The sequence below is a fragment of the Syngnathus scovelli genome, chromosome 12 (genome assembly GCF_024217435.2).
Source record: "Syngnathus scovelli strain Florida chromosome 12, RoL_Ssco_1.2, whole genome shotgun sequence".
NCBI lineage: Eukaryota > Metazoa > Chordata > Actinopteri > Syngnathiformes > Syngnathidae > Syngnathus > Syngnathus scovelli.
Window position 1 is genome coordinate 7395002 of NC_090858.1, and position 25691 is coordinate 7420692.

A 25691-nucleotide genomic window follows, 5' to 3' on the forward strand; every position below is an offset into this window, starting at 1 on the left:
ACATTAATGTAGACAGCGCCTCAGGATATGAAGCAAGAGCCACAGTACTGTTCTGACGATCTTGATTGTGATCATAAATATGATGAATAGCCTCAAATAAAATCATAATTTAAAAAAAAATCACCAGTCCACCACCGAGCAAATCTAGGGCTGTGGGGGCCCCGGGCAGTCGTCTGTTTCTTGTTTTTTTTTTTTGGGAAGTCTGCCGCACTAACATGCCCTTTTTACTTTTTAATACAATGCATTCACTTTGTTTTCAGTCCTGCCCACAGGAAAGTACTCCAGTGATTCAATGATAAATTAAGTGACTAGTTGTAAAAACCTGAGGCACTTCCAAATCAACTGTAACGAAAGAGCAGCAGCCCCACATAATTACTATATAAATAAAACATTTTTATAAAATTCTGGAGCCGTCCTTGGTTGAAACCAGATGGATTAAAATAAGTCACCAGAAAAAGAAATATTAGCATGGAGGGCAGTCCAATTTTAAATGTATTTAATTGAAATACAGTACTGTAGTATTTAAAAGTATGAGGGGTCTATTGTGCCCTTAACTGTATAGAAACAATTTCCCCAAACTCCGCTAGAGGGAGCCACACCCTTTTTGGTAATTCGGAGATTTATACCCCCCCAATTGACCAGTTTTGCTTTTTATGACTGTTTATTATTCACTCGTGGGGAAAAATAACATTTCCAAAGAAATATAGTACTCAGTTGGATTTGTTGTCACACAGTAATCCAAAGTGAACAGTGTCAATGACCCTGACAACACAAAGTGCAAGATCATTCAAGTGCCTGCAGTTATCGTCGACCCAGCTGCTTCTTGAAGGCCTTTAAGGACTTTGCCATCATTGGCGCCACCCCTGTGTTGACAAACATGACAAAAGATTATGCAAGCTGCAATAAAATGGGCAGAGTCCGCTATATGGCCTACAGACTCATTAAAACATCCTTATTTATTGTTTCCTGCTGATGACCGTGCAATAAAAATACTCAGCTCTTTTTGAGGAGTTGCAACAAACCAACAAAATTCCGTCAAAATACTCATAGGAGCTCACTTGTTTTCTTGCGAGGGTCTTGTGTGCCGCTGCTGCTGCTACTGTTGTTCTTTGCGGATTCATTGCTCAGTCTTGATCTGCTGTCCTGGGACTTGACACTGTGTATAAAACACAAGTTGGCAGAAATATTGTACTTTTAAGCCAATTTAAAGCATGACCCCGACCACTAAAGCCTGATAGTTGGCCAAGTCATTTTATGACAGTTTCTGAAAACACGCACTATGATTCTTTTTATTGCTTCGCTAACAGTGGATTTGCGTCTGAACCAATTATGCTATTATGCTACATGACAAGAGTTGCTTATAACAAGAAAAACAGTCTCTTAAGAAAACTTGACAGGTTTAAATAATCCAAGGGCGTGTATGAAAAATGTGTGGAAAGTGTGTGGTAAGTGCTCACCGACCATTCATTTTAGTGCATATATAGTCTACACACTGTTCAAATTTGTAGCATAAAGATCAAACTAGTTAATTTATAACCTTTTTCTGTTAGAATAACCTATTACATAACAAAATTGGGTTCAAAATTAACCTTCATTGTAACATGTTAAATGGGAGTCAGCACACACAGGCCACCATTCAAAGGCCTCTGATTAACTGCAAATAAAGTTCTGAAGTTCTCGTAGGTTTTTCCTGACAAACTTCTGGTCTGCTTGGAGCGCATAGATTATTTATATCCACTTCCTGTCGAAGCGTAGCACAAGACCCGTTTGTCTCAGCATTTATTCAAATTTTTAACTTATGAGCCTTAAATTAGGCACCTTGAGCTCAGACATTACTATCAGTGTCTCAAATAATTTAGGAGAGTCAACGCATACCTGCTCTTGGGTTGCTGAGGCTGCTGAACCGCAGTGCCGTGGATTTCTTGTTGGATACGCACGTCTCTCGGTGGCTTAGCAACAGTGTGAATAAATGCCATCTTCACTTGCCGGCCTGAACAGAGACAGGGGAAGTGCAAGTTAAAAAAAAAATTAAAAATCAACAACAGTTGTCTCAAATTTCAACTCTGTGAATATTAGTATTGACAAGAATTAAGGATCTGATGAGAAGATTTCGAGTTGTGAATTTTGTGTTATTTTTTTTAAATCTTGTGCACACCTTTAGGTTTCTTGGAATGATCCAAAATGATTTTTTTGGCCAACGACTGGAACTTTCTTTCCCGCTCCTCAGAAAGTCTGATGTACATTTCTTTCCACGACTCGTACTGCTGAAGTTTGGCATCCTTGAAGTCCCTCTGGCAGTGTTTCCCCCACAAGTGGTCTGTCACTCCGATGTAGACCTGAAAACACAAACAATAAAGATTCCACACTCCAACTTGAATGTAGAAATATTCTGTACATTTGAATCATTCACTATGTAGTCAGGAGGTCTGCTCATCGACGGCCCATTAAATGCAACTCGCTGTTTATGAGGTCAGAATGTTAAGCTATTGTTCAACCAAAGTGAGTAAGACATTGTGGCTTTTATTTCCTCTTGTGTGACAATAGCAATAAAAGACTGCAGTTAGGAGATTTATGCAGACTACACAGAAGAGGCTTCGGCAGGCGTCTGGTTCCAAGGTCTATTCTAAAATTCTTCTTACCGGATTGCATTCCTCAATACGCAGTAACTGCTCCGGCGTACACTTCTCCAATACCGGCTCAAGGATTTCAAATGGGACTCCGCCAGTTTCATAGAGCACTGACAAAAAGAGAAAGATACAAAAAACCAACAGAACCTCAAAATATCTGTTAAAAAATATGATTAAAATAAAAAAATAAAAAACGTTAGGCCTCATTCACAGTTAATGTTATTTTGCAGCGTGCGGATACACTGCTGGTACAAGCTCATCATCGTAGGGAGGAAGACAGTCTTGGCTCCAGAATAGACCTGCATTTTTTTATTTAGCCGCTGGCCTGTGAAGAATGTAGAGTCCTCTGGTAGGTCTTCGAAATCAGGCTCCTTCTCAACTTAAAAACAAGCAACAAAAATGTCAGGTTTATATATTAGTTAAGTAGAATGCATCGTTTTTTTTGGGACGTGCGATACCTTTCTTCTCGAGGTATTCAAAACTGGAGGCTTTGTCACATTCCGGTAGAAAGGTAGGTATAGGAATGTGAAGATGGTCCTTCGGAGATTCCAGAAACATCTGAAATCCAAGTTGATCAAAGTTTAACCAGTTGTTCAAAAGCAAAATGTTTACTTTTAGTGAAAGACCTTTTTGGGAGAAACAGGAATCCTCGGGGACTCGATGTGTTTGACAGGAGGCAGCTCCTTTATGACAATATTGATCCTTTTAGATATTTTGTTTCCTCTGGGGCGATCATGCTTCTTTGAGACCTCTTGGTCGTAGTTCAAGTACGATTCAAAAGACATGGATGGCTCCTCCAGTTCACTCTCACTATTTTCTTGCTGTATTTTGGCCTTTTTGTTTGAGGGTTCTGAAACGTCATCATGTTCAGACTCATCTTTCCTTTCTTTCTGCTCTTTCTTCCTTTTCCTGTTTTGGTTGTCTGAGCTACTTGGTGATATGTCCAGTCGAGCATTATTTAAATCAGGGGACTTTTCGGAGGGTTTGTCATGGGATGAGGTTTCCGCACAGTCCCGTTGGGGTTTCTTTGATGGCTTTGACTTGTCTTTCTTTCTTTTCAAAGAAGAGCCCCCACAATCTAAGCCACTTTTGTGTCTCACTTGTGCCAGATGGTAAGACCTAGATTTACAATCTCCATTTTTCTTGTGCTTGGAAACAGAATAATCACATTTGTCCTCGAGAAAAGCATTTTTTAAACTCAAGATGCCATTTCCCAATGTCTTTGGGTCATCTTTGTCACTTGTTTTGCACTTGTCCTTTTTGTTTTTAGGATCATGTATTTTCTCAATATGACATTTTTCAGTCAAATTTTTTAAATCCTTGCAATTATTGTTGAAATCCTCTACTATATGGGCTCCATTTTTTAGGTGATTTTGGTCACTGATGAACAAATTGTCTGATATGTTTCCATCTTCTGGATCACTGCATTTAGGAGACAAATATATATAACATAATACATTTTAAATTGTATTTTGTTCAGTTGGGGGGAAAAAAAAGTCACACACACCTTGTTGACTTCTTGGGGATTAATTTCTTCCAACCTTTGACCAGTGACTTGGCTAATTCTCCAGCTTCTTTGTGCTTGCGAAAGGAATTCACAGTTCTCCCGATTCCAGTTTCCTAATTCGTAGAGAGCAAACACTAATGAATGGACGATGAAATCAAATTCACATCCAAACACTGGCCACTTACAGCAAGAACATCTACTGTGATGTCTAGATGGTTGAGCTTCTGTAATATCTTGAGAACCTGAAATAAAATTTATAAAGAAGTTGAATGCAACTTAAACATTTAAAACAGAAATATTTTGTTAGTGAACACAAATTTTAATCCGACACAAAACCTGACACACCAAATATGGCATTCTGGGTTTGGATTGCCACAGTTGCTGATTGTGCATTCAAAGTTGAAGCTAAGTATGGGAATCTTTCACGCCCTCTTACTCCCAGCTATAAATGGACAAGCCCTCTGGCCTTTAACATACATTATTTACATTTACACAAAGTGTGCGGCTTTAAGCTAAGCATATTTACATAGTTTAATACCATCTACTTTGAATGTTTCAGTTGTAAAAAGGCCTGGAGATGTGGAGGATGTCACAACTGATAGAAATGGTGGACAACATAAATTAAACAACTGGCAACTGGCGCAGCAATTTTTAGCAGCAAACCACCTCCCATTTACGTAGCCTGACACCACTGAGGCAGCCACGTGCATGGCATTGACTCAACTCCTTACTATACTTTATAGTAGACAATTTCATGTACTAAGAATTTTTTTCTGCATTGGACTAAAGTACTTGTATCCATTCAGATGGGTTATTGAGACAATGTTATTACTGTGTATGTTCAAATTTTAAGACCTTGATGATGAGCGAGTGGATTTTCACAATATTGAAATGAAAACCTTGCTTCGCTTTTAGTCTAAGTTAATATAATTATTTATAAATCTAATGAAAAATTATTGCATAATGGTTACTTGTGGGTGACTGTTTCCAAGCAACCTCGCTAAAAATTATTAATAAAGGTAATGTAAAATAGGTGCACCGCCTTGCCCTTATTAGTGATTTGACATTAAAATGTAAATATTACAAAATTGTGCACATGATAAAACTAGCCAAATGTTTATAATCAACATGGTTTTGAAAAGGAGAGTGAACGCAAGCAAGCTGTATTGTTAATTATTAGCCAAATAAATTTTAAAAAGTCAATTTTTTTTACATTTTCACCTGGTGGTACCAATATAGACTTTTAATTTGTAAACTGTTACCATATTTCAAATCAAAAGTTTTCAATGAGCTATTCTCGCATTTTAAATTAATATTGCGTGCACTAATTACTTCCGATTTATTCTTATCCAATTTAAAAACATACACGCACAATATTATTTTTGTTATTTTTAAAACAGGTACGTACATGCATGCCAGAAATGCATTCATACGAACTGTTTATCATTCCGTGCTGAGTTAAACGTAATTTCTGGTGCAACAAAATAATTTTTCCAACGTTACACGACGCGATGGCTGCGTAGCCTGGTGAGGGAGCGTCACTGAACTCATCACGATCAAGTGCTGATACAGTAATAAATGAATGGTGCGTTTGATGCGGCCTACGTGTAGGAATATAGGAAGAATAAAACGTTCGCTACCGTGGCAGACTGTGGCGAATCTGATAGCTGAAGTTTGAAGCGTAAGACTCTCTTCACCACGTCTGAGCTTCCTGCCATCCCTGTGCGGCGTGTGTGAGCGTGCACACACACCTGACGGACGGGCGACACTAATTATCAGTAACGGAAGCTGTAACGGCCACTTTAGTTTCCTGTGATAAGTCCCAGTTACAGTCATATGTGTGACGTCACGTACGGGGAAGTTGTTATTATGATGTCATTGTAACACTTGATGCACGTGGAATTTGGAATGTTCAATAGTATACACAAACGATATATATTTGTCACAAATGGCTTTAATCGATTTTTGTGATCCTTTCTGTACAGCTATAAATTACAGCCACTTGATTTATCCTACTTACCAACTGTTGAATAAATGGGGATCATAATTTTTGTTTTGCTTTCCACTGAGGGTCAGCAGTAGTCATTTAGTTTCTGTCACCCTGGTTCCAATTTTTTACAAAGGTTAAAAACGTCAATTTGTCAAGTGTGCAAGATTTCACAAAGAAGCCAAAATTGACTATAACCTTCTGTCAACCTTTTCTAAACTAAAACTACTGAATGATTATGCACCACTCCAACCAATGCTCTTCAGGGTTTCAGTGCTTTTTATAAAGTTCATTCAATGTGTCCCACAATGCACCTAAAGAAGATGGACAATGTGTCCAATGATGCATTGTGCTGATACAGACAAATGTTATAGGTTATCGTTTGGGGTTTTGGAGGTGGGTAGTTTGTGTCTACCCCCTGCCATATGCATTTCGCAATGTGTGATTGACATCCACTCCCCAAGAGGAGGAGTTAGTGAGGATTTCTCTTCCAGCGTGGGTGACTGCTGGTCTCTCTCTCCTGCTCCAGTAAGTGGAGGCACAAGTTCCCTTTTCCCCCCCAGCCTCAACTTCATTCTTCAGGTATTTGGAATTTATTTTCAAATGTGTAAAGTTCATGCTTGTCATGTTTAATGTATATTATAACTTGGTGAATGGTGAAATGGTGAAAAACATATTGCTTACCCTTTAATTTCCGCTTCGGTGGTTATACGCCATGCCTGAAGTTGTCGAACCACTTAATTTCTGTATTTTTCTTATAGTGACATACTGACAGCATGCTGGGTGAATTGTGTTAATTAATTGTTCTTAAGCATTTTTTAAAATTGTGCTGACTAAAAAGTAATTCAATACAAGTTACAACTAGTAGTAGTTTCAATTCTATATTAAACCAAAATAGTTTGAGAGCACACAAGGCCCGGCTGCTGATGCCTCAAAGTCTATAAAAGGAACATCAGCGGTGAGCTGTTTCCAGTGTGTGCTATTCCTGGACATACGACTGATAAAATGTGACAGATGCAACGAGGGCTGTTTCAAAAGTGTCAGTCCCCACTAGTGCCTAAAGATACTTTTCCAAGGAGCGACTTGAGTATTTTACCATGTTCACTTTGAGACTGGGCCAGAGAGATAATGGTCAGTGATAATTTGTTTTTGGTCATTCAAATTTAAAGCATAAACGTTGTTTTGTCCAAATGTGACAAGTTGTGTTTATATTTTCAAAAGGTCTGGGTTGTACTCTGCTACCTCAGCCATGGCCCCCAAAAAGAACAAGACGACCAAGAAGAATAAAGGAGACATCAATGAGATGACAATCATGGTTGAGGACAGCCCTGTCAACAAGATCAACGGGCTGAACACACTGTTGGAGGGTGGCAATGGCTTCAGCTGCATTTCAACCGAGGTTACAGATTCTGTGTATGCCCCCAACCTTCTGGAGGGTCTGAGCACCATGAGGAACGACAATTTCCTCTGTGATTTAACGGTTGCCACCAAGTCAAAGTCCTTCGATGTCCATAAGGTTGTCATGGCCTCTTGCAGTGAGTACATACGCAACATCTTGAAAAAGGATTCGACCCTGCAGAAGATCGACTTGAATGACCTCTCACCAGTGGGTCTTGCCACAAGCATCACGTACGCGTACTCTGGAAAGCTCACCTTGTCGCTCTACAGCATCGGCAGCACCATCGCCGCGGCCATGCTCCTTCAGATCGGCACTTTAGTGAAGATGTGCAGTGACTTCCTCATGCAGGAGCTCAGCGTTGAGAACTGCATGTATGTTGCCAACATCGCAGATGCCTACGCTCTCAAAGAAACCAAGGCGGCGGCGCAGAAGTACATGCGAGAGAACTTCATTGAGTTCTCAGAGATGGAGCAGTTCCTGAAGCTCACCTACGAGCAGATCAGCGACTTCCTCTCGGATGATTCCCTGCAGCTTCCCTCCGAGGTCACAGCCTTCCAGATCGCCATGAAGTGGTTGGACTTTGATGAGAAGAGGTTAAAGTACGCCGCCGATCTCTTAACTCACATTCGCTTCGGCACCATCTCCGCCCAAGACTTGGTTAACCACATCCAGAGTGTTCCGAGAATGATGCAAGACCATGAGTGTCACCGTCTCCTCGTGGACGCCATGAACTATCACCTGCTGCCATACCAACAGAATATCCTTCAGTCCCGTAGAACCAAGGTGCGCGGCGGCCTCAAGGTGATACTCACGATCGGAGGACGCCCCGCTTTGACGGAGAAATCACTCAGCAAGGACGTCCTCTACAGGGACATGGACAATGTGTGGAATCGGTTGACAGAAATGCCAGCAAAGAGCTTTAATCAGTGCGTGGCAATGATGGATGGCTTCCTATATGTGGCAGGGGGTGAGGACCAGAATGACGCACGGAACCAGGCTAAGCATGCCGTCAGTAACTTCTGCAGGTAAAGAAACAATCTCTTATGTCACCATTTGTCACGAGGGTTTGTTTAGTCTTTGAAAGTATTAACCACCTTGACATTCTTAAGGTATGACCCCCGCTTCAACACCTGGATTCATCTCAACAACATGATTCAACGGCGCACCCACTTCAGTCTCAGCACCTTCAACGGCCTTTTGTTCGCTGTCGGCGGGCGTAACACCGACGGTGTTCAGGCATCGGTGGAGTGCTATGTGCCGTCTTCCAACCAGTGGCAGATGAAAGCCCCCATGGAGGTGCCCCGCTGCTGTCACGCCAGCTCAGTCATTCACGGAAAGATCCTCGTTTCAGGAGGTTACATCAACAATGCCTACTCCAGGGCCGTGTGCTCTTATGACCCATCCACTGACTGCTGGCAAGATAAGAGCAGTCTGAGCTCGCCTCGTGGTTGGCACTGCGCTGCCACGGTAGGAGATCGCGCCTACGTCATCGGTGGCAGTCAGCTCGGGGGTCGTGGGGAGAGGGTGGATGTCCTGCCCGTAGAGTGCTACAACCCTCACACCGGGCAGTGGAGCTACTGCGCTCCTCTTCACACCGGCGTAAGCACGGCCGGCATTGCCGTTTTGAACAGCAACGTATATGTCCTTGGGGGTTGGAATGAGGGTGAGAAGAAGTACAAGAAGTGCATTCAGGTGTACAACGCTGACATCAATGAATGGACCGAGGACGACGAGTTGCCAGAAGCTACGGTTGGCATTTCGTGCTGCGTCGTCAACATCCCTACTCGAAAAACAACACGAGAGTCTAGAGCCAGCTCAGTTTCATCTGCGCCGGTCAGTATATAAGCAGTAAAATCCTTACAACAATGTAGTTTACACGCTTCCTGGCCTCAGGTTGTCTGTTACGTAAGCCTTGGATCTCATAACTCCCTGTGGTGAGCACTTGAAAGGTTTTTAATGGAGTCTTTAAAGTTAATAAAGGAGCAAATAAAGTGTTAACTGAGACATTTAAAGTTACAATTTGGCGGCTGGATGGATGGTTATATTTGGTATCATTAGGTTCGTTACGTTTATGATGCAGACAAACTGGTCATAGCGATAGCCATCACAATTGTTTGCTTTTTATTAGGCAGTTATTTTTTCAAAGGGGCCAATACAGATATTAGCATTTAATTTGCCTTCATTCTGTCACATATAAAGAATCTTTCACTGAAATTAAAGTTACAATGTGAAGAAATTTGTTTGTCTCTATTTACCCAACACCATGACAATCATACTGTATATGTGTTCACATCGCTAATATTTATTTCAAAAGAAAGTTTAGGGGGACTTCTACTGTGACTTTCAGATACTTGAACAGCATAAGTAGATGGTATTCATGTTGGAATAACACCTACCAGGCGTAGGTGTTTGCGATGGAGCGTTTTAGGCAATTTCAAAAACACTAACTAGTGGGGGGGGCGGGGGGAGACCAGGCTCTCCTGGCAAATGTTGTAAGGATGAGGAATGAATGTCTTGAGGAAAATGTAAAAAGAGTATCTGTGTATTGTAACTGGAGACAAATATTTCTGCCTGAGCTGTCTTGGGAGTTTTAAATATTTCCCTCATTGCTCATGATATTTTTGTTGTTGTTTTTAAATTAAAGAAGTTCACAGAACTGTTGTCTTCATTTATTAAAACGGATATTTATTTAAACAGCATTCTTATTACAGGGATTATCGACTAGTAGTTCCATCTACCCAACATTTCTGTTATGTTTTGGATCATAATCGACTGAGATCAAATTTTCAATATCACCGTTTTTTTGTCAAATATAAATACATAAACCCATCTGAGACATTTTTGAGTGTTACTGGTAGCTGCAAACTATCCCAACTGGCCTCCAGCCACAGGTAGACGACACCCAGGACTGGTTCTCAATCATGTGGAGGCATCAAAAATGCAGTTTTGCATGTTTGCAAACTTGCGATTGCTTTGACGCATTTATGCAAAAGATTATTTACAAGTTTCTGCTCTTTCAAACATTATGTCATGCTGAACAAAATACATAACAATGATTCTCTTTTGAATGGTCTAAAACCCCCTCAATATTTTGGCGTTCATCTTACAGTGTAAATCTTGACATAAAAAATTAACCAGTTTTCTGAAAAACATCTTATGTTTGAGGATATTTGACTCGTCTGTCTTATCTTAAGAGCTTTACCTGAGCTTGCTTATTTTTAAGCCCCACCCCTTCCTCTAGAGTAAGCATTACTAATCATTTTCTCATGCTCTCTTCTATTTTCGATAAGCATCAGCTAAGATTTTTCTTGAACATTTCATATACATTTTTGGGGTATTTTTACAAGAGTTCCTCTGAGCTTTGTTTTCAGAATGTCATAGCACGCTGAAACAAATGCTCTTGGGTCAGGGGATGTAAGCTATATGGTACTGTATATGAGACCCTGGTCTAGTTCCTAAGTGTGTATGATTTGTTGACATAAAACTAAACCAGCTTTGCTTTATCCAGCTTCATTGAACAAGAAGTATATGTGCATATAAAAAGGAGTGTAATACTTACCAAAGTTGAGCAAAAAACAAAAGTATGTCGTAACAACAGTATGCTCTATTATTTATGAAACTATTTTCTATGCTGCCTCTTAATCCTATCTCAGATGACTTTGGGTGGGAAGCTGGGTACAAACTGCATTGGTTGCCACCTAATTGCAGGGCAATTCATTCTGTTATTAAGTAAACCACAGTGTTATTTGGGTCAGATGTTTTCTCAGCACTTTACAGGTACAACATGCCTCAGAATATTTGCTGTGTCATGCTTTGTTTACTTTGTCTTCCAGAGAGATTACAACAATAAGGGCAAGGTTCCTGAGGCAAAAAAAAAAAAAATATTTACTTTATTATTAATCATAGATGATCTTTCTAAGACTGAAGAAACAAAATTCAAAATGTAAAAAAAAATCTTATTTGTTTAAAAGCAAACCTCTTAATGGATATTTAGGACTCAGTTTAATATTCGTTTTTAATCAAAATCCTGAGACATTTCCAGTTTATAATACCAGTATAGTAATAGTATAATAATAAGTACTATTATGTTATTTTTACAATGATCATTTATTTATTTGACTTTTATTTGTATTACTTTTCAATATTTTTTCGAGGGTAGCTTTTTGAATAAATGCTGAGTCATAGTGACGCCATGCATGAGAGGGGGGAGCGTCCGTTAAGTACGACACTGTTGAAGTGGGTTGGTTCCGTAACAACAGCAAAATTGGTTCAACCCACAAGACATATATGCAAGTGCATATTTAAAAACGAGCAGGCAAGTGAGAGTTAGCCACAAAGTGCTTTCGCCGAGCATCGTTGCATCTACAGCGTTTCTTTTGGCTAAGGAGATACTAGCACGTAATGAGCAAGAGCCATTTTTTGCCTCTTCTGGGGGACAATTTTTAAGTCCAAAACAGGGTAATCTAATTGAACAACACTGTCCCGAAGAGTAAATTAAGGATCATCCCGCCGGTTTGGTTTTCGAGTGTGCGACTCTATGCCAGCTGGCCACAAGTTAGACCGACCAAGCTAGCTAGCACTCGGAGTGAGTTAGCAGAAGAAGGCAATCGACCGTCGTCTCACCCTGACCGAGTGTCTGCGAGATGGGCTTACTGACTCAAGGATCTCCGCTGAACTGGGAAAATACCAAGAAGTATGCTGATTACATCCGAGCACACGGCATAATTCAATTTCTCAGCATTTACAACAATTTAAAGGACCGACAGAAGGATGTACTCAAATGGGGCGATGAGGTAAAACTCTTTCTTTCATTTAGAGAACCAGATAGACTACTGTTGATTTGGCTTCATTGTTTTGGGGACGTATTTTACTGACGCACTGACAAGTCAAGATTTAAACACAAGTGAGCAAAGCTATTAAAATAACGGTGCGCTCGAATCAATAAAAGTATGCAAGCTGTCGTTGTCGTCACTAACTTTGATCCGTCATGTGGAATGTGATTTCAAACAATGTGGAATGCTGTTGTTATAGATGAAGCCCTTTTTGAGACAGAGGGATTACAAGTGGAGCTTGTTCAAAAGTCAAGGAAATGCACACACACTCATGAGTTATCATAGTTAGACTGGTGGAGCAAAACATATAAATGTATTGTCATGCAGCATTGCTCAGAATTTTCTGATTCATTTTTATTATTTGTAGGTGGAATACATGTTGGTGGAACTGGATGACAAGGGTGAAAAGGTTCGACTGGTGTTGAATAGCGGTGACGTTTTAGATACCCTCCAAGGCCAAGGTGAAAAGATCAATCCCAAGTAAGTGAAGCAAAAGGAAACTTTTGCCTATGACTGCTTGTGTTTCTCACTCCATAGATTGTTTGGCCATTTAGCTTTATAAGATTGAAATATTTTAATTGTTTTCTTACAGTGTGCTTGTATGAGACTTCACACTTAATCAAAAGGGTAAATTAGGTTTTTACACCTGTTTTTGTGGAGATGCACAACCGTAGTAGCTCCTTAACTAGGCTCACTGATGTCACGCATGAAGGTTTAAACACAAAGTTGTCTAAATTTTAAGGTATAGTTCTCCAGTGTGAGGTGGACTTTAGACTGTCTACTATAGTTTGTAAAATCTCTTGTGCTGTAGTTACATATTTATTGTCATGAAACATGTGTAACACTAGCATTGTTACATATTTACATTCTTAACTAATTGCCATCACACCCTAGTGTTCGTACCATTCAAGGTCCAATGCACTAACTTGTGAAAAGTAAACAATGCAGGTTTGAGCAGTTTGAACATGCAGAATGTGGCTGACAGCTATGCCCATTCATGAATGAGACATGCAAAACTGTTCAACCCTGATCATTCTTCCGGTTTCAGTGGGAGGATCTCACTGTCCTTTGTGTTGACCTCAATAGTCTTATTCTTCGCCTTAACTTCTGTTCTATAGATTTCAGTGTGGGGATGTTTTTGTGTAATCATAAGTGCTTGCAGATGTGCGTGACGATATGAAGTGCTCCAGATGCATCACTTCCAGTCGCCAGGCTTCACCTTCCTCCTTATTGTAAAGCCCAACATACCTCACGCTTGACATATGCTGCCCTTTTTGTGTGTGGCAACGTGTCAGTTATGTGAATGACAAAATACGCTTTGGATTTCTAATGTGGATGTTGAAAACGAACATTTTAAAATCATCTTATGATCAATAAAGCTCTAAAATAAATACATATTTTGTTTAATATATTTTCAATACAACCCCACCAGATGACATTCCCTCAATACGGCACTTTATTTTAGTCACATGCGTGACAAGCATACAGATCTAATCCGCATGCAAAAATAGATTCTACAGTCATACAGACGACTAAAACGTCCTCAGGTATTGAATAGCATCTCTCCAATAACGTTCCTTTACTTTGGTTTGTTGTGCAATTCCTCAAGGTAAATCCTTTTGCTTGGAACTAGTGCTGCATCATTTGAACGGTTAAGCAATTCACTAAAAATGTAAGGAGATAATGTTCTCATGCTGAATAGACATCCGGTTGGCAGGCAGTCCCCGGCCTTCCTTTACAATGTTTCAGGCACAATTCCAAACTGAATTTATAATACTTAGTTTCCATAGGAAGGCCACGCAATAGAGTTTGTGCACGCTTCCTTGTGCTGTGCTTGCCACATTGTTCAAAATCTGTGCTGCCATCTTAAGTGAAACCTTGGTGGCAATGAAAATGGTACAATAACTAACAAAATGATATATATGTGTGTGTCTTTTCTTCCTTTGTGCAGCCACCCCACGCTTTGGAGACCAGAGTATGGCAGCTACATGATAGAAGGAACTCCGGGGCAGCCATACGGTGGAACCATGTCCGAGTTTAACACGGTCGAGAGCAACATGAGGAAGAGACGACAAGAGGCCTCTTCTGTCCTCAACCACAATGAAATTCTATGCACAATCACCTCATTCCCAAGGTGCAAACATACAAGATAGGGATTTTTCACTACTAGTATTTTTAACAAAAAAATCCCCCCCCCCCAAAAAAAAATAATGACAGATCATTTTAAATTAAAACCCATATATTCCAATATAAGAATTTTCTCCTCGCCCACCCCTAATAGCAGAAACATATAGTCGAAAACGCAACACACAAAAAACATTTCAATGCCGACTATATTTCTTGATTTCATACATTTGTCATTGTTTTTTAGGCTCGGTTGCCCTGGTTTCACGCAGCCTGAATACCCACCTACGCCTGTTGAGAGTGGAGTGTCAAAGTCACTCTTTTTCCCCGATCAAGCGATTAACACACACCCAAGATTCAGGTAGGTACCAACTGTGATGTCATGATACTACAAATGTTGAAATGTTTTTTTTTTTGCTTGGCAGTTGTAGATGACTGTTTGTGTGGCCTTACCTTTTCAGCACCCTCACCAGGAACATTCGTCACAGACGAGGAGAGAAAGTCATAATCAATGTACCAAGTAAGTCTCAATGATGTTCTCATGAATTCCTTTTGATCCCAATGGTAAAGCCAACAAAATTGCGTTTTAGTATTCAAAGACAAGTGCACGCCGTCTCCATTTGTGGAGGACTTACTCGGCGATGACGGGGAGTCGGCAAGGGCGGCACTGCCTGACCACATCTACATGGACGCCATGGGCTTCGGGATGGGCAATTGCTGTCTGCAGGTAGGCGAATCGCCGTCTCAAACCACCTTTAATTTTTATCATTCAAAGATAAAATGCCACAATCTGGTCTGGAATCGCTGGCATTAATCCTGCCACAAACAAACTTTAAATTGGTGTATTCCATTACAGGTTACCTTCCAAGCTTGCAGCATTGATGAGGCAAGATATCTTTATGACCAACTAGCAACATTCTGCCCAATAGTGGTGAGTAGATAAAGCATGTGCCAGATACTTGTGTTTGTTCTTCTTTGTCACTCACCTTGATCTTAACAATAATGTACGTAACTTTTATGACTTGAGATTATTAGAAGGTGGTGTGGAATTTAATATAGCAATAAAATGGGGTAAATGTACAATTGTAATAAACTAGATAATATATCAGAGCAACATGGATTAGTGATTGGTTCACAAAATTGATGTTAGAATTTTGAGTTTGTAAAGATGTTATTTCTAACAACTATTTATCATTTTGTTTAAAATTTGGATTTCATAACCAACAATATTTTTAGATTTTTTTTATTTGGATAGATTTGATTACCACAAGATTTCTTATGCATGCTATGAGGCTTTAAACTAAGTTTTAACATTTGAGACCAACAAATCATACGACTCAAACATTGCATTGTCCTGTCGCTTTAACCAAATATCACCACAGGGATCAACAATGCATTGCAGCTCTAATGATTTAAACGCTGCCCGTGCTATTATGACTGTGTGCATGCAGATGGCGCTGAGCGCGGCCTCCCCCTTCTACAGAGGCCACGTGTCAGACATCGATTGTCGCTGGGGGGTTATTTCTGCCTCAGTGGATGACAGGACACAGGAAGAACGTGGACTCAAGGTGAGCCACACAGACAACTTTTTCATTACAAATGGTTCCATTGTTCACAGTTAAAGCTAATGCGGGAGACGTTATCAGTTGTATGACTGCTTGTTTTTACACTACAGCCTTTAAAAGACAACAAATATAGAATCTTCAAGTCAAGATACGACTCCATCGACAGCTACTTGTCTAAATGCGGCGACAAGTATAACGACATCGACTTAACGATAGATGAGGACATCTACAAGCAGCTGCTGGGTGCAGGTATGAAATGTACACGTATGGAGTCACCTGTAGTCTTGATCTAAAATGTACTCCACGTGGCAAAACTCCTTGTAGGAATCGACAAGTTGCTGGCCCAGCACATTGCTCATCTTTTTATCCGAGATCCGCTGTGCGTCTACGAGGAGAAATTGAACCAGGATGACGAAAATGAGTCGGACCACTTTGAGGTGAGGCTTTAGTGCCTGCGTGGAAATGAGCGCTCGTCTTCCGTTGTACATGAGACGTCAACTCTTTTTGGTGATATTTGACAGAACCTCCAGTCCACCAACTGGCAGACAATGAGGTTCAAACCACCACCTCCCAACTCTGACATTGGTTGGAGAGTTGAGTTCCGCCCAATGGAGGTAAGTAGTGCAGCTTCAGGTCTGATCTGTTTGAAATGAAAATCACTGAGACAGATTTTATTTCTCTTCGCAGGTGCAGCTGACCGATTTTGAGAATGCTGCCTATGTTGTCTTTGTCGTCCTGCTCACCAGAGTCATCTTGTCCTACAAACTGGACTTCCTCATCCCCTTATCCAAGGTGAAGAGAGGTTTTAGTTGACTAAGTCCATTGAAGTTTTGCTCGCTCTTTATTTGTCTTCTCATGCAGACTTTTCTATCACCAGGTGGACGAAAACCTGAAAGTGGCACAGAAGAGGAACGCTGTGCAGGAGGGAATGTTCTACTTCCGAAAGGACATCTTCAAAGGTGACCAGCAAGGAGAGTGTGACGTTTGAGGTGTGTTCAGTCTGGCGCGGTCGCACAACAACATATTTGTCTTCAAACAGGATGTAACCCAGGCCTGGATGGCACCTCCTCGGCGCAAAACGGCTTGGAGATGGACGGAGCTAACGAGTATGTGCTAATGAGCATCAACACTATCATCAATGGAAAAGTAAGGGTTTTCTCCCACACACGTTTGGGGGCGGGGCATCAATTTCCAGCACTTGGTGCCTATCCAATGGCACACACCGTATATTGGGGTGCTCAAATAACTGTTGTAGCATCCTGTGATTGTTGCTTTATTTTGGAATTACTAGGAGGGAGTTTTTCAAGGGCTCATCCCCATCCTCAATTGCTATCTGGAGAACATGGAGGTTGACGTGGATACCAGGTGCACCATTTTGAATTACCTGAAGCTTATCAAGAAGCGCGCCTCAGGTAAATTTTGCTGAACCACAAGTTTAACACCGGTCCACCAAGTTTTGATATTTTCAATCACAGATGCAATTAAACTTTTCAAGATGATGGACTTTTTTTTTTTTTAAATCTGCTACATAAATACATTTTGCAACCGATAAAGCCAGTACAAGACTACAAGCTTCACTCTCGATTTTGCTGTCCAGGCGAGCTGATGACGATGGCCAAGTGGATGAGGGAGTTTGTGGCCAAGCATCCCGAGTACAAGCAGGACAGCGTCATCAGTGACAAGATCAACTATGACCTCTTCGTGAGGTGCAACAGAATTGCCAGGGGCCAAGAACAATGCCCGGAGCTCATTGGGAAGCCTGTCAACAAGGTCAAGTGAGAAGCTTCCCCTGCTGTGGCAACATCCTTTAGACAACGACCAAATTATGTGGCTCAAGTTGAAATCGGTCAGCTCTTTGAAATATGATGAAGTACTGATTTTAAAAACAAAACAGAATCAAAGCAATCTATGTACTGTACATAAACTGGATCAGATTTGTATGAATGGACACTATTTTAATAGGATTAAGACGTGGTTAAGGTTATGTCATAGAAATGGCGTATTTATTTTTCTCTGGAAATCCCTTGAGTGATGATTTAAATGCAGCAAAGAGTTGTACTGTTAATACTGTACTGGTGCAACATTAACACAGCGTGCTGTGTGTTTGTGTCACTACATCTGTGTGAGCTTTCTTTTACTTTGGGGACAAGCTTCGTTTGATTCTACCAAAATGTCCTGTCTTTACTCTGAAATGTAGCTGCAGACATTCAAGTGGAGGCGGTGTACATGTTGCTGCTTCAAATAAATCTGTATGAAACATCTACATGTTTTTGTTTTAGAGAGATTCCGTTTTCTTCACAGTAACAACCTGAGTGCCCTTATGTAATTTGAGTGACTGTTATGATAAACGTTTAGAAAAGAAGCATTACAGTACAAGTCATTTAAATATTTTGATCTAATAAGCACAGGAGGGGGGCACATTTTTTTCCCCTTTTGCATGAACCCCCTCAAAAGCCACAATTATAGTAACAATAAACATAATTGGGATGAATCCTAAAACTGGACTAATGGACATTTCTGGGTAGCCCTTCAGTGACCCTAGGCTTAACTGCGACTGGTGAGGTCTAACATGTTACATAAGTTCTGACAGAAAAAGCAGTGAATGCACCTTATAAATCCCCCCCCCCTGTCGATAATGCAGGGCCTTTTTAATCCACGAGATGGAAGCAGTGAGCTAAAGACCAAACCCAACCAAAGCCTCTGCACATTGATGTCCTTGTTCCTTGCTCATGTTTATTTTGGCCAATATTTTGTACCAGCTTTCGATGTGCTTTTTGTCACCCTGCCTACCTAGTGGGGCATGTGGCATAAAGGGGCCAGAAAAATGAAAATTTCCAAATGATAACACCTTTTATTTCTTAAACTATTAAATATTACTTTCATTAAATTGCAACTGTACTGGATGAAACTCCTAGCATTTTGTGCCGTAATGTAAACGCGCAGTACATCACATGTCTTCTTTTAGAGAGAGAGAGTCAGAGAGAGAGAAAGAGTCAGAGAGAGAGTGAGTCAGAGAGTGAGTCAGAGAGTCAGAAAGAGAGAGAAAGAGTCAGAAAGAGAGAAAGAGTCAGACAGAGAGAGAGAGAGAGAGAGAGAGAGAGAGAGAGAGAGAGAGAGAGAGAGAGAGAGAGAGAGAGAGAGAGAGAGAGAGAGAGAGAGAGAGAGGTGAGAGTGCACAGTCCGTGTCGCGTCCATTCTTGTGTCCGTCCGTGGGCTCAGGGACTTTGATGGTGAGTGCAAACCCTCTTCGCAATATGTCACTTGAGCTGATGAGTGAAATCGCGACGTGATCTGTATCCTGTGCGAGATGCGTTTAGAACCGTGCGCGTGTGTTGTGTTGTTAACTTAGTCAGAAAAGTACTCAGAAGTGGCCAAAAACGAGCGCTTAACATTTTGTTGTTACCAGGGGTTAAAGCTGAATGTATGACTTTGATGCGAATTATCACACTTTACTAGTTGCTTTATAATAGCTATTATCTGTCTGCACATCATTTTAATAGTTCAGATTGTAATTTATTACACGTATTAAATTCATTTTACCAACAACATTTAATACTGCTGGATATCTTCAACTTAAGCTTTGATATTCTTTGCATTAAGCATTTTGTTTTGGCAGTTTATGACCAATTCGCATTAAATCCCTCTTTGAAGTTTGTTGAAATACTGTACTGCTTTAATTGAGTTTTATTCAACCTGTGATAACCTTAAGTCAGATCATTTATATCTTAACTCAACTTTCCCCATTGGAATGAATGAAAATGCCATTCATTTGCTCCACTTAGTTTAGTTTAGTTTAGTGTTTAGCACAAATAACAGTGCAAGGAGGGAGACGAAGCCTAGGGCTTCCTTCCCCCAACCTACCACATTTTGTTATATTTTTAAGAAAGAAAAATAATACTGCATTGTTTATTTTCATTCAGTGATTGTTTTATCTGAACATGTAAACACTGATCCATCTGTTTTGAAAGGCGCCAATGCATAGAGATATAGATTTGTGTACCATATTGACCCAAATATAAGACGACCCTGATTATAAGACGACCCCCTCTTTTTCAAGACTCAAGTTTGGAAAAAGACTTTTTGAACAGCAAATTTAATTTTTATACAGAAGATAATTACAGTACATCCGAAACAAATGATTATAACAATATACTCGAGAGAAAAATCAGGTAATTTTGCCTCATTCAAATCATGCAAAAACTGTCTATCACATTAATAATATCTGAACATTTAAATATGTAAACTAAAATGCAATCACATTTGTAAATGAATGGCTTCAGGTTTCACTTTTTTTGAAATGTAAATAAACCTACTGTTTCTCCATTTTCTATTATCTCTTCTCTTATTTTCTTCTCTTTTCTTTCTTAACGCTATTTTTTATTTTTCTTCTTCGTGCTACCGCTATTTTTATTTTTATTCTTCGCTTTGGCCTGGGGAATTAAGTTCAGCATTCGCTTTAAAGATATCTGGCGCTATGTAGCGTTGTGAATGGGTATAATGTCTAGACCACGAATGTAAGACGACCCCCACTTTTTCAGTCTTATTTCAATGCAAAAAACACCGTCTTATATTCGGGCCAATACAGTAAACTGAAAAAAAAAGTACAGTTCACATGTTCAAACAAAGAGTAAGACAAAGTAACTCAACTTGTTCTCTATAAAATTTTGACTTACAATATTAATGGCCTTTGAGAAGTAGTTAACCACTGACCAGAGATGGCTATGAATACATTTGGTCTTAAATCAAGTAAACAAAGTCACCCGTGCGCTCCGGTATTTCAATGACTGTGCAGAGGACACATGCGGATTAAATGTTCATGTTTTTGCTGAATTTGATAACCCTCAACGCACGTTTGTGTCGCTTCATCCAAGGTTGTCGTAATCTGTAACCCTCCTGTGCTTTTAATCTGAACATGGCCCCTGACCCGCACAAATCTGTCATGAGCCAAACCAACTTTAAGCCCCTCTTTGTATAAAAATAATAAATGTCATAAAAGGCATGTATGTCGGTGTGAATGTGTCGCTGGGGACAATCGTGCACTTTCACCATAGAGGAAGAATTTGCTGGTATTGCAAATTGCTTGTGGCTGATATTGAATAGAAAGTGTGATATTATATCAATGGAAAGAATGTAAACTGTACTTCTGTAAACAGTGCCTTTTTATTTCTGTAAAAATTTCCTCGAGGCTTATATTTGACGGACAATTCATCATATTATTCTGTAATCCCTCTGTGTTTATACCACCAACGGGAACCTTTGTTGTCTTACGTAGAGGCTGATAATTCACTTTTGTATCTGTTGTTGTTTTATGACTTTCAGGTAACCATGGAGGCCTTGGATCAAAGATTCAACATCCTGTTGGAGTCATGGTTGGGTCCCCGTGGTATGTCAATGTAATGATGTCATCTGGTAGCCTGATTTAATTACAATGCAACTTTAAATACGAATATTGAGCAATGCTGGTAGGTCGTCAATTTTGTTCATCTAATCTTCCCTATGATTATTTCAGATCAGCGGGTGCGTGGTTGGCCGCTGCTCGACAACTACTCGCCGACAGTTGCCCTCACCATTGTGTATCTTGTGGTGGTGTGGACGGGACCCAAGTACATGAAGCACAGGCAGGCGTTCTCGTGCAAAGGCCTCCTCGTGGTCTACAACATGGGCCTTACGCTCCTGTCGCTCGGCATGTTCTACCAGGTACGTCGCAGCCACTGATGATGGAATTTTGTTACAAACTAACTCAAACTCCATTGGGTCAGTTAACTATTGATTCTTTTTTTCTAACCCATGATCAAATCAATCAGGCTATTGGATGGCTCTGGGGCTTGTTGTCAGGCAACCGACTCCAGGACGTCCCGCTACAAATCGTGTAACCTAATCACCACAGATTGTGTTGGAGATGTAGTTAGAAATTTTGGAGATCACTTGTGGTCTCTTGTGAATCACAATACAAGATCACTTGTTTTTTTTTTTTTTTTAATGTGAGTCTAACGTATGTCTCCGCCTTTTCTGGCTGACTTCTTGCCTCCCCATCTGCATTGCCAAGGTTCATTAAACCCTGTGTTGCGTGTTCTGATAATCAAAGTACACAGTGATTGCAATCAAAACGATTGGTCAGGATTTTTTTTACAGAAAATCAAGCTGCGGTCAGGACACAAATTAAAAAAAAAAAAAGAAGAACTGTTCATTTATTCATCACTACTGAATCTTTCGCTTCTTCCGCACGGGCGGTTGATCATTATTGATTTGTTGATTCGGCATTAAATTACACTTCACAATTTACTTTTAACTGAGTTGAGTTCCTTTGTCCGCAGGAAGTCTCATTCAAATGAGGAAACAGAAGATTTTGCGCTTCTTTTTAGGCCCGAGAAAATATTCTAAAGCCCACTGGATTGTTTTTCACTTTCAGTTTGTTTGTGTTTATTTTGTTGCAGATTTGATACTGTGAAATGCAATGTATATACCTTGACTCATTTTTGTCCTCAGCTTGTGTCTGCTGTGTGGAACAGCAGCTACAACTTGTACTGCCAGAACACGTACAGCGCACCAGAAGTGGACAACAAGGTGAATGAGTCGCAGCATACTTGTAATGGGCCAATGGAAAAATATGTATTGTTTTTAAGAAATTTATTTTTCTTCTTCCCAGATTGCAATACGTGCTAATTTGCCTTTGACCACTGTGTGTTTTCCTCAGATCATGAATGTTCTGTGGTGGTACTACTTCTCCAAGTCCATTGAGTTTATGGACACGTTTTTCTTCATTCTGCGAAAGAACAATCACCAGATCACCATTCTTCACGTCTACCACCACGTCAGCATGTTCAACATTTGGTGGTTTGTCATCAACTGGCTCCCATGTGGTCATTGTGAGTGATGGATGGAAGATATCGCTTATGATTCGATTGCGACATCACTTGTGGACTGTAAGGACTCATGTGTCTTCCAGCCTACTTCGGGCCTACCTTCAACAGTTTTGTCCACGTGGTCATGTACTCGTACTACGGCCTGTCAGCCATCCCCGCCGTGCGCCCGTACCTCTGGTGGAAGAAGTACATCACGCAGCTCCAGCTGGTAAGCTAGTCAAATGTGACTTCAAGTCAAGGCAAAAACACATCTGTGTATCCATTAGATATTTTGGGCCTCGGATCAATATTGTCTTTCTCGTCACCTTCTAACTGCAGTGTGTGTGTGTGTCATGTTTCCCCTGCAGATCCAGTTCTTCTTAACGATGTTGCAGACACTGTGTGCCATCATCTGGCCGTGTGGTGTACCCTTTGGATGGCTCTACTTCCAAATTGTTTACATGATCACCCTCATTGTCTTCTTTTCCAACTTCTACATTCAGGTCATTTTGTCTGATACCCCCCTTAGAAAATTATTTTTTTGTTTTTTAAATCAGAGATGCTTTTTAGATGGTTTATTATTTAGTTTGTGTTGTATTTATGAATTAGGATTTGGCAACAGGTGAATTATCTTTCTGAAACATCATAGCTATGAATTATAAAGTGTCAATTTAGGGTTAGTGTTTCCAAGTAGGGTTTCAAACTAAGGTTAGCGATTTGAAGTAGGGTTTCAAATTAGGGTCAATGTTTCAAACTGGGATTTAAAAACAGGGTTAGGGTTTCAAACAGGCCTTGGGGTTCCACAGTAGGGTTTCAAAATAGGTTTAGGGTTTCAAACTAGGAAAACATGACAGCTTTTGAAAATATGTATCTTCTGTCCTTCATTTTAACAATCATCTTGTGCTTGCTTTGGCCTTTCAACAGACGTACAAGAAACACACGCCCACAGAGCTCCAGAACGGCGCTTCCCTGTCTACCAACGGACACTCACAAAGGAACACGGTGCTCAAAATCAAGAAGAACTGAGGCTGGATTAACCATGGCAACTCCCAACCTTGCTTAATGCTGCTAAAAATCAAAAAGTAAAGTCCAGTAGGTCATGGTCTACGCCTTCAATTACAGTATTTGCGCCTTCAATTTAAACCGAATGACTGAAGGTAAAAAGCTCCGGTAAGCGTGCTTTATATTTGAAGCACGCAGCGTTTTGGACCGTCCTTGACATGTAACAAGAGCGCGCTTCTTGTGTCCTGCTTGTGCTGTTACGTAATCTCTAAATACTATATGTCCTTTTGCAGAGGCCGGCCAGGACAGGGCAAGATGCTTCTGGTCAAATAGTTGCACAGTAGACACACTGATATGAAACATTAACCAAATCCGTTGGCACTCATTTTTAATGTGTTATGCAGCAACCCTATGTATTTAATTTATTAAGAGTTCAATCTCATGCAACACTATAAGCACCACTTTTTAGATTATTTGAATTTTTTTTTTTTTTGTAGATGCGGTGCCTTCATGGACCTGTTTATTTGGTTGCTAGTGCTAATGTCACCACACTGATGCTGGTTCACTCTGTGCCTGACTTGACTGTGTTTTAATATCATCAAGAATGGAAAGTAATCATGTTCATGTTTATTACACTTAAAGCAGAAGAGGTGTGCTTGATTACCATCACACAGGCAGACAACCTCTTGGTTTATTTCGCGCAGGAAGTCTTACCAAGTATGATACACATCATACTTATAATTATTGTAGAAAAAAAAATTGATGCGTTTCCGGTTATAAATTGCACAAGTCGACAAATAAAAGCATTCAGGTACTTCACATGATGTTTCTCCTTGAATAAAATATCTTTTGCAAAAAAAAAAAAAAAAACTATAGAAATAGGTCATGTTTGTGTAGAAAAGCAATCATAAAATACACATTGATTATGTGCTCAGATGCAAAAGACAGTTCAGGTCTCATCCGGAAAGGCGTGGCAGGATATGAGTGATCAATAACAAACACTGATGCACACGCGAGCATTAAAGTCAAACTATTATGTCAGCAAAGCACTCAGTTTTTGTCACAATTTGCAACATTGCTACAATAGACAAATGAGGAGGCTTATCCAATGCATGCATTACTTACCGTCATTGCTTCAGAGTACTCACAATTGTTTCCTTTCGCTCCCGTGTTAATTCCTGTCCACGCTCGTCTCTTGCTGCACAAGTTGCCTGTCGTTGGCGTACGCGGCGGCTTCCCGACCAGTTTGACAGACTTCATGGAAAGTTCTTGCATTTCAGAGTCGTTCGCTGAAGTTTACTCTCTGAGTGTCATCTCAGTTGAACAGACCAGAAGGTTCACATAATTTAGCAAAATCACCGTAGATCCCATACAGCACCGGATACGGACAAGGCCAAAAAAAACACGCCTTCATTGATCCCGCGGACTTCCGGGGCCTCTTTTGTCCTAATCACACGTATCCTAAGCGTACTTAAATTATATCCAGTCTTAAGCATATAACTATTCTAAAGCATGCTTCTGCCTTATTAAACCCCAAAAATATTATCAAAATTACGTTCTAATAATTTGGCTCTAAGAAAATGGTCACAAAACTGCTTCTACATTTGAGTGGCTTGAAACAATTGAAACATTTAAAACTACTTCTTGCCTCCCTGCTCTAGAAATCCAGTTTGATCCATCCATGTTGTTCTCAGGGGAAAAAAAAGGATTATAACATTTGACGTTCTCCTGCTGATATTTAATAACACTATGATGTGATGTAGTGTGTACTATGCATAACATGCTGTCGAGTCAAACAATTGAAAC

At 40.3% G+C, this 25691-nt stretch overlaps 4 protein-coding genes across 6 annotated transcripts; 3 read left to right on the top strand and 1 right to left on the bottom strand.

The window, feature by feature from the left end:
* Positions 1 to 642: 642 nt before the first annotated feature.
* On the bottom strand, positions 643 to 25553 carry eloal (elongin A, like). 3 transcript variants are annotated; one of them, XM_049737027.2, is made up of 11 exons: positions 25011 to 25553; positions 4320 to 4376; positions 4135 to 4247; positions 3254 to 4049; positions 3086 to 3185; positions 2839 to 3006; positions 2640 to 2737; positions 2156 to 2336; positions 1876 to 1990; positions 1059 to 1156; positions 643 to 863 (listed from the first exon to the last, which is right to left on the bottom strand). In XM_049737027.2, exons 1-11 carry the CDS (start codon positions 25158 to 25160, stop codon positions 802 to 804), a joined length of 1938 nt encoding a protein of 645 aa, XP_049592984.1. In that variant the 5' UTR covers positions 25161 to 25553; the 3' UTR covers positions 643 to 801. The 3 variants fall into 3 exon arrangements, with proteins under 3 accessions (XP_049592984.1, XP_049592985.1, XP_049592986.1); XM_049737028.2 differs by lacking the exon at positions 25011 to 25553 and adding an exon at positions 5775 to 5929; XM_049737029.1 differs by lacking the exon at positions 25011 to 25553 and adding an exon at positions 5543 to 5563.
* On the top strand, positions 6568 to 10176 carry klhl31 (kelch-like family member 31). The gene is made up of 3 exons (XM_049737031.1): positions 6568 to 6703; positions 7343 to 8545; positions 8630 to 10176. The coding sequence occupies exons 2-3, from the start codon at positions 7371 to 7373 to the stop codon at positions 9363 to 9365; spliced, it is 1911 nt and encodes a 636-aa protein (XP_049592988.1). The 5' UTR covers positions 6568 to 6703; positions 7343 to 7370; the 3' UTR covers positions 9366 to 10176.
* On the top strand, positions 11730 to 18302 carry gclc (glutamate-cysteine ligase, catalytic subunit). The gene is made up of 16 exons (XM_049737032.1): positions 11730 to 12313; positions 12720 to 12832; positions 14304 to 14486; positions 14724 to 14837; positions 14938 to 14996; positions 15067 to 15203; positions 15333 to 15407; positions 15928 to 16044; positions 16152 to 16290; positions 16366 to 16478; positions 16563 to 16655; positions 16729 to 16833; positions 16919 to 17000; positions 17081 to 17187; positions 17333 to 17453; positions 17639 to 18302. Exons 1-16 carry the CDS (start codon positions 12164 to 12166, stop codon positions 17818 to 17820), a joined length of 1890 nt encoding a protein of 629 aa, XP_049592989.1. The 5' UTR covers positions 11730 to 12163; the 3' UTR covers positions 17821 to 18302.
* elovl5 (ELOVL fatty acid elongase 5) lies at positions 19117 to 24704 on the top strand. The gene is made up of 8 exons (XM_049737036.2): positions 19117 to 19271; positions 21361 to 21424; positions 21551 to 21738; positions 22528 to 22605; positions 22736 to 22907; positions 22988 to 23112; positions 23252 to 23386; positions 23808 to 24704. Exons 1-8 carry the CDS (start codon positions 19269 to 19271, stop codon positions 23907 to 23909), a joined length of 867 nt encoding a protein of 288 aa, XP_049592993.1. The 5' UTR covers positions 19117 to 19268; the 3' UTR covers positions 23910 to 24704.
* Positions 25554 to 25691: the final 138 nt, after the last annotated feature.

Coding starts and splice junctions, on each gene's coding strand:
- klhl31 (XM_049737031.1), top strand. CDS start 7,371: ATGGCCCCCAAAAAGAACAAGACGACCAAGAAGAATAAAGGAGACATC. Junction 8,546..8,629: donor GCCGTCAGTAACTTCTGCAG/GTAAAGAAACAA, acceptor GACATTCTTAAG/GTATGACCCCCGCTTCAACA.
- gclc (XM_049737032.1), top strand. CDS start 12,164: ATGGGCTTACTGACTCAAGGATCTCCGCTGAACTGGGAAAATACCAAG. Junction 14,838..14,937: donor AACACACACCCAAGATTCAG/GTAGGTACCAAC, acceptor TTACCTTTTCAG/CACCCTCACCAGGAACATTC. Junction 14,997..15,066: donor AGTCATAATCAATGTACCAA/GTAAGTCTCAAT, acceptor ATTGCGTTTTAG/TATTCAAAGACAAGTGCACG.
- elovl5 (XM_049737036.2), top strand. Junction 21,425..21,550: donor GTCATGGTTGGGTCCCCGTG/GTATGTCAATGT, acceptor TGATTATTTCAG/ATCAGCGGGTGCGTGGTTGG. Junction 22,606..22,735: donor CACCAGAAGTGGACAACAAG/GTGAATGAGTCG, acceptor TGTTTTCCTCAG/ATCATGAATGTTCTGTGGTG.
- eloal (XM_049737027.2), bottom strand. CDS start 25,160: ATGCAAGAACTTTCCATGAAGTCTGTCAAACTGGTCGGGAAGCCGCCG. Junction 4,377..25,010: donor AGTACTCTGAAGCAATGACG/GTAAGTAATGCA, acceptor ATTTTATTTCAG/GTTCTCAAGATATTACAGAA. Junction 864..1,058: donor AGACCCTCGCAAGAAAACAA/GTGAGCTCCTAT, acceptor TTGTCAACACAG/GGGTGGCGCCAATGATGGCA.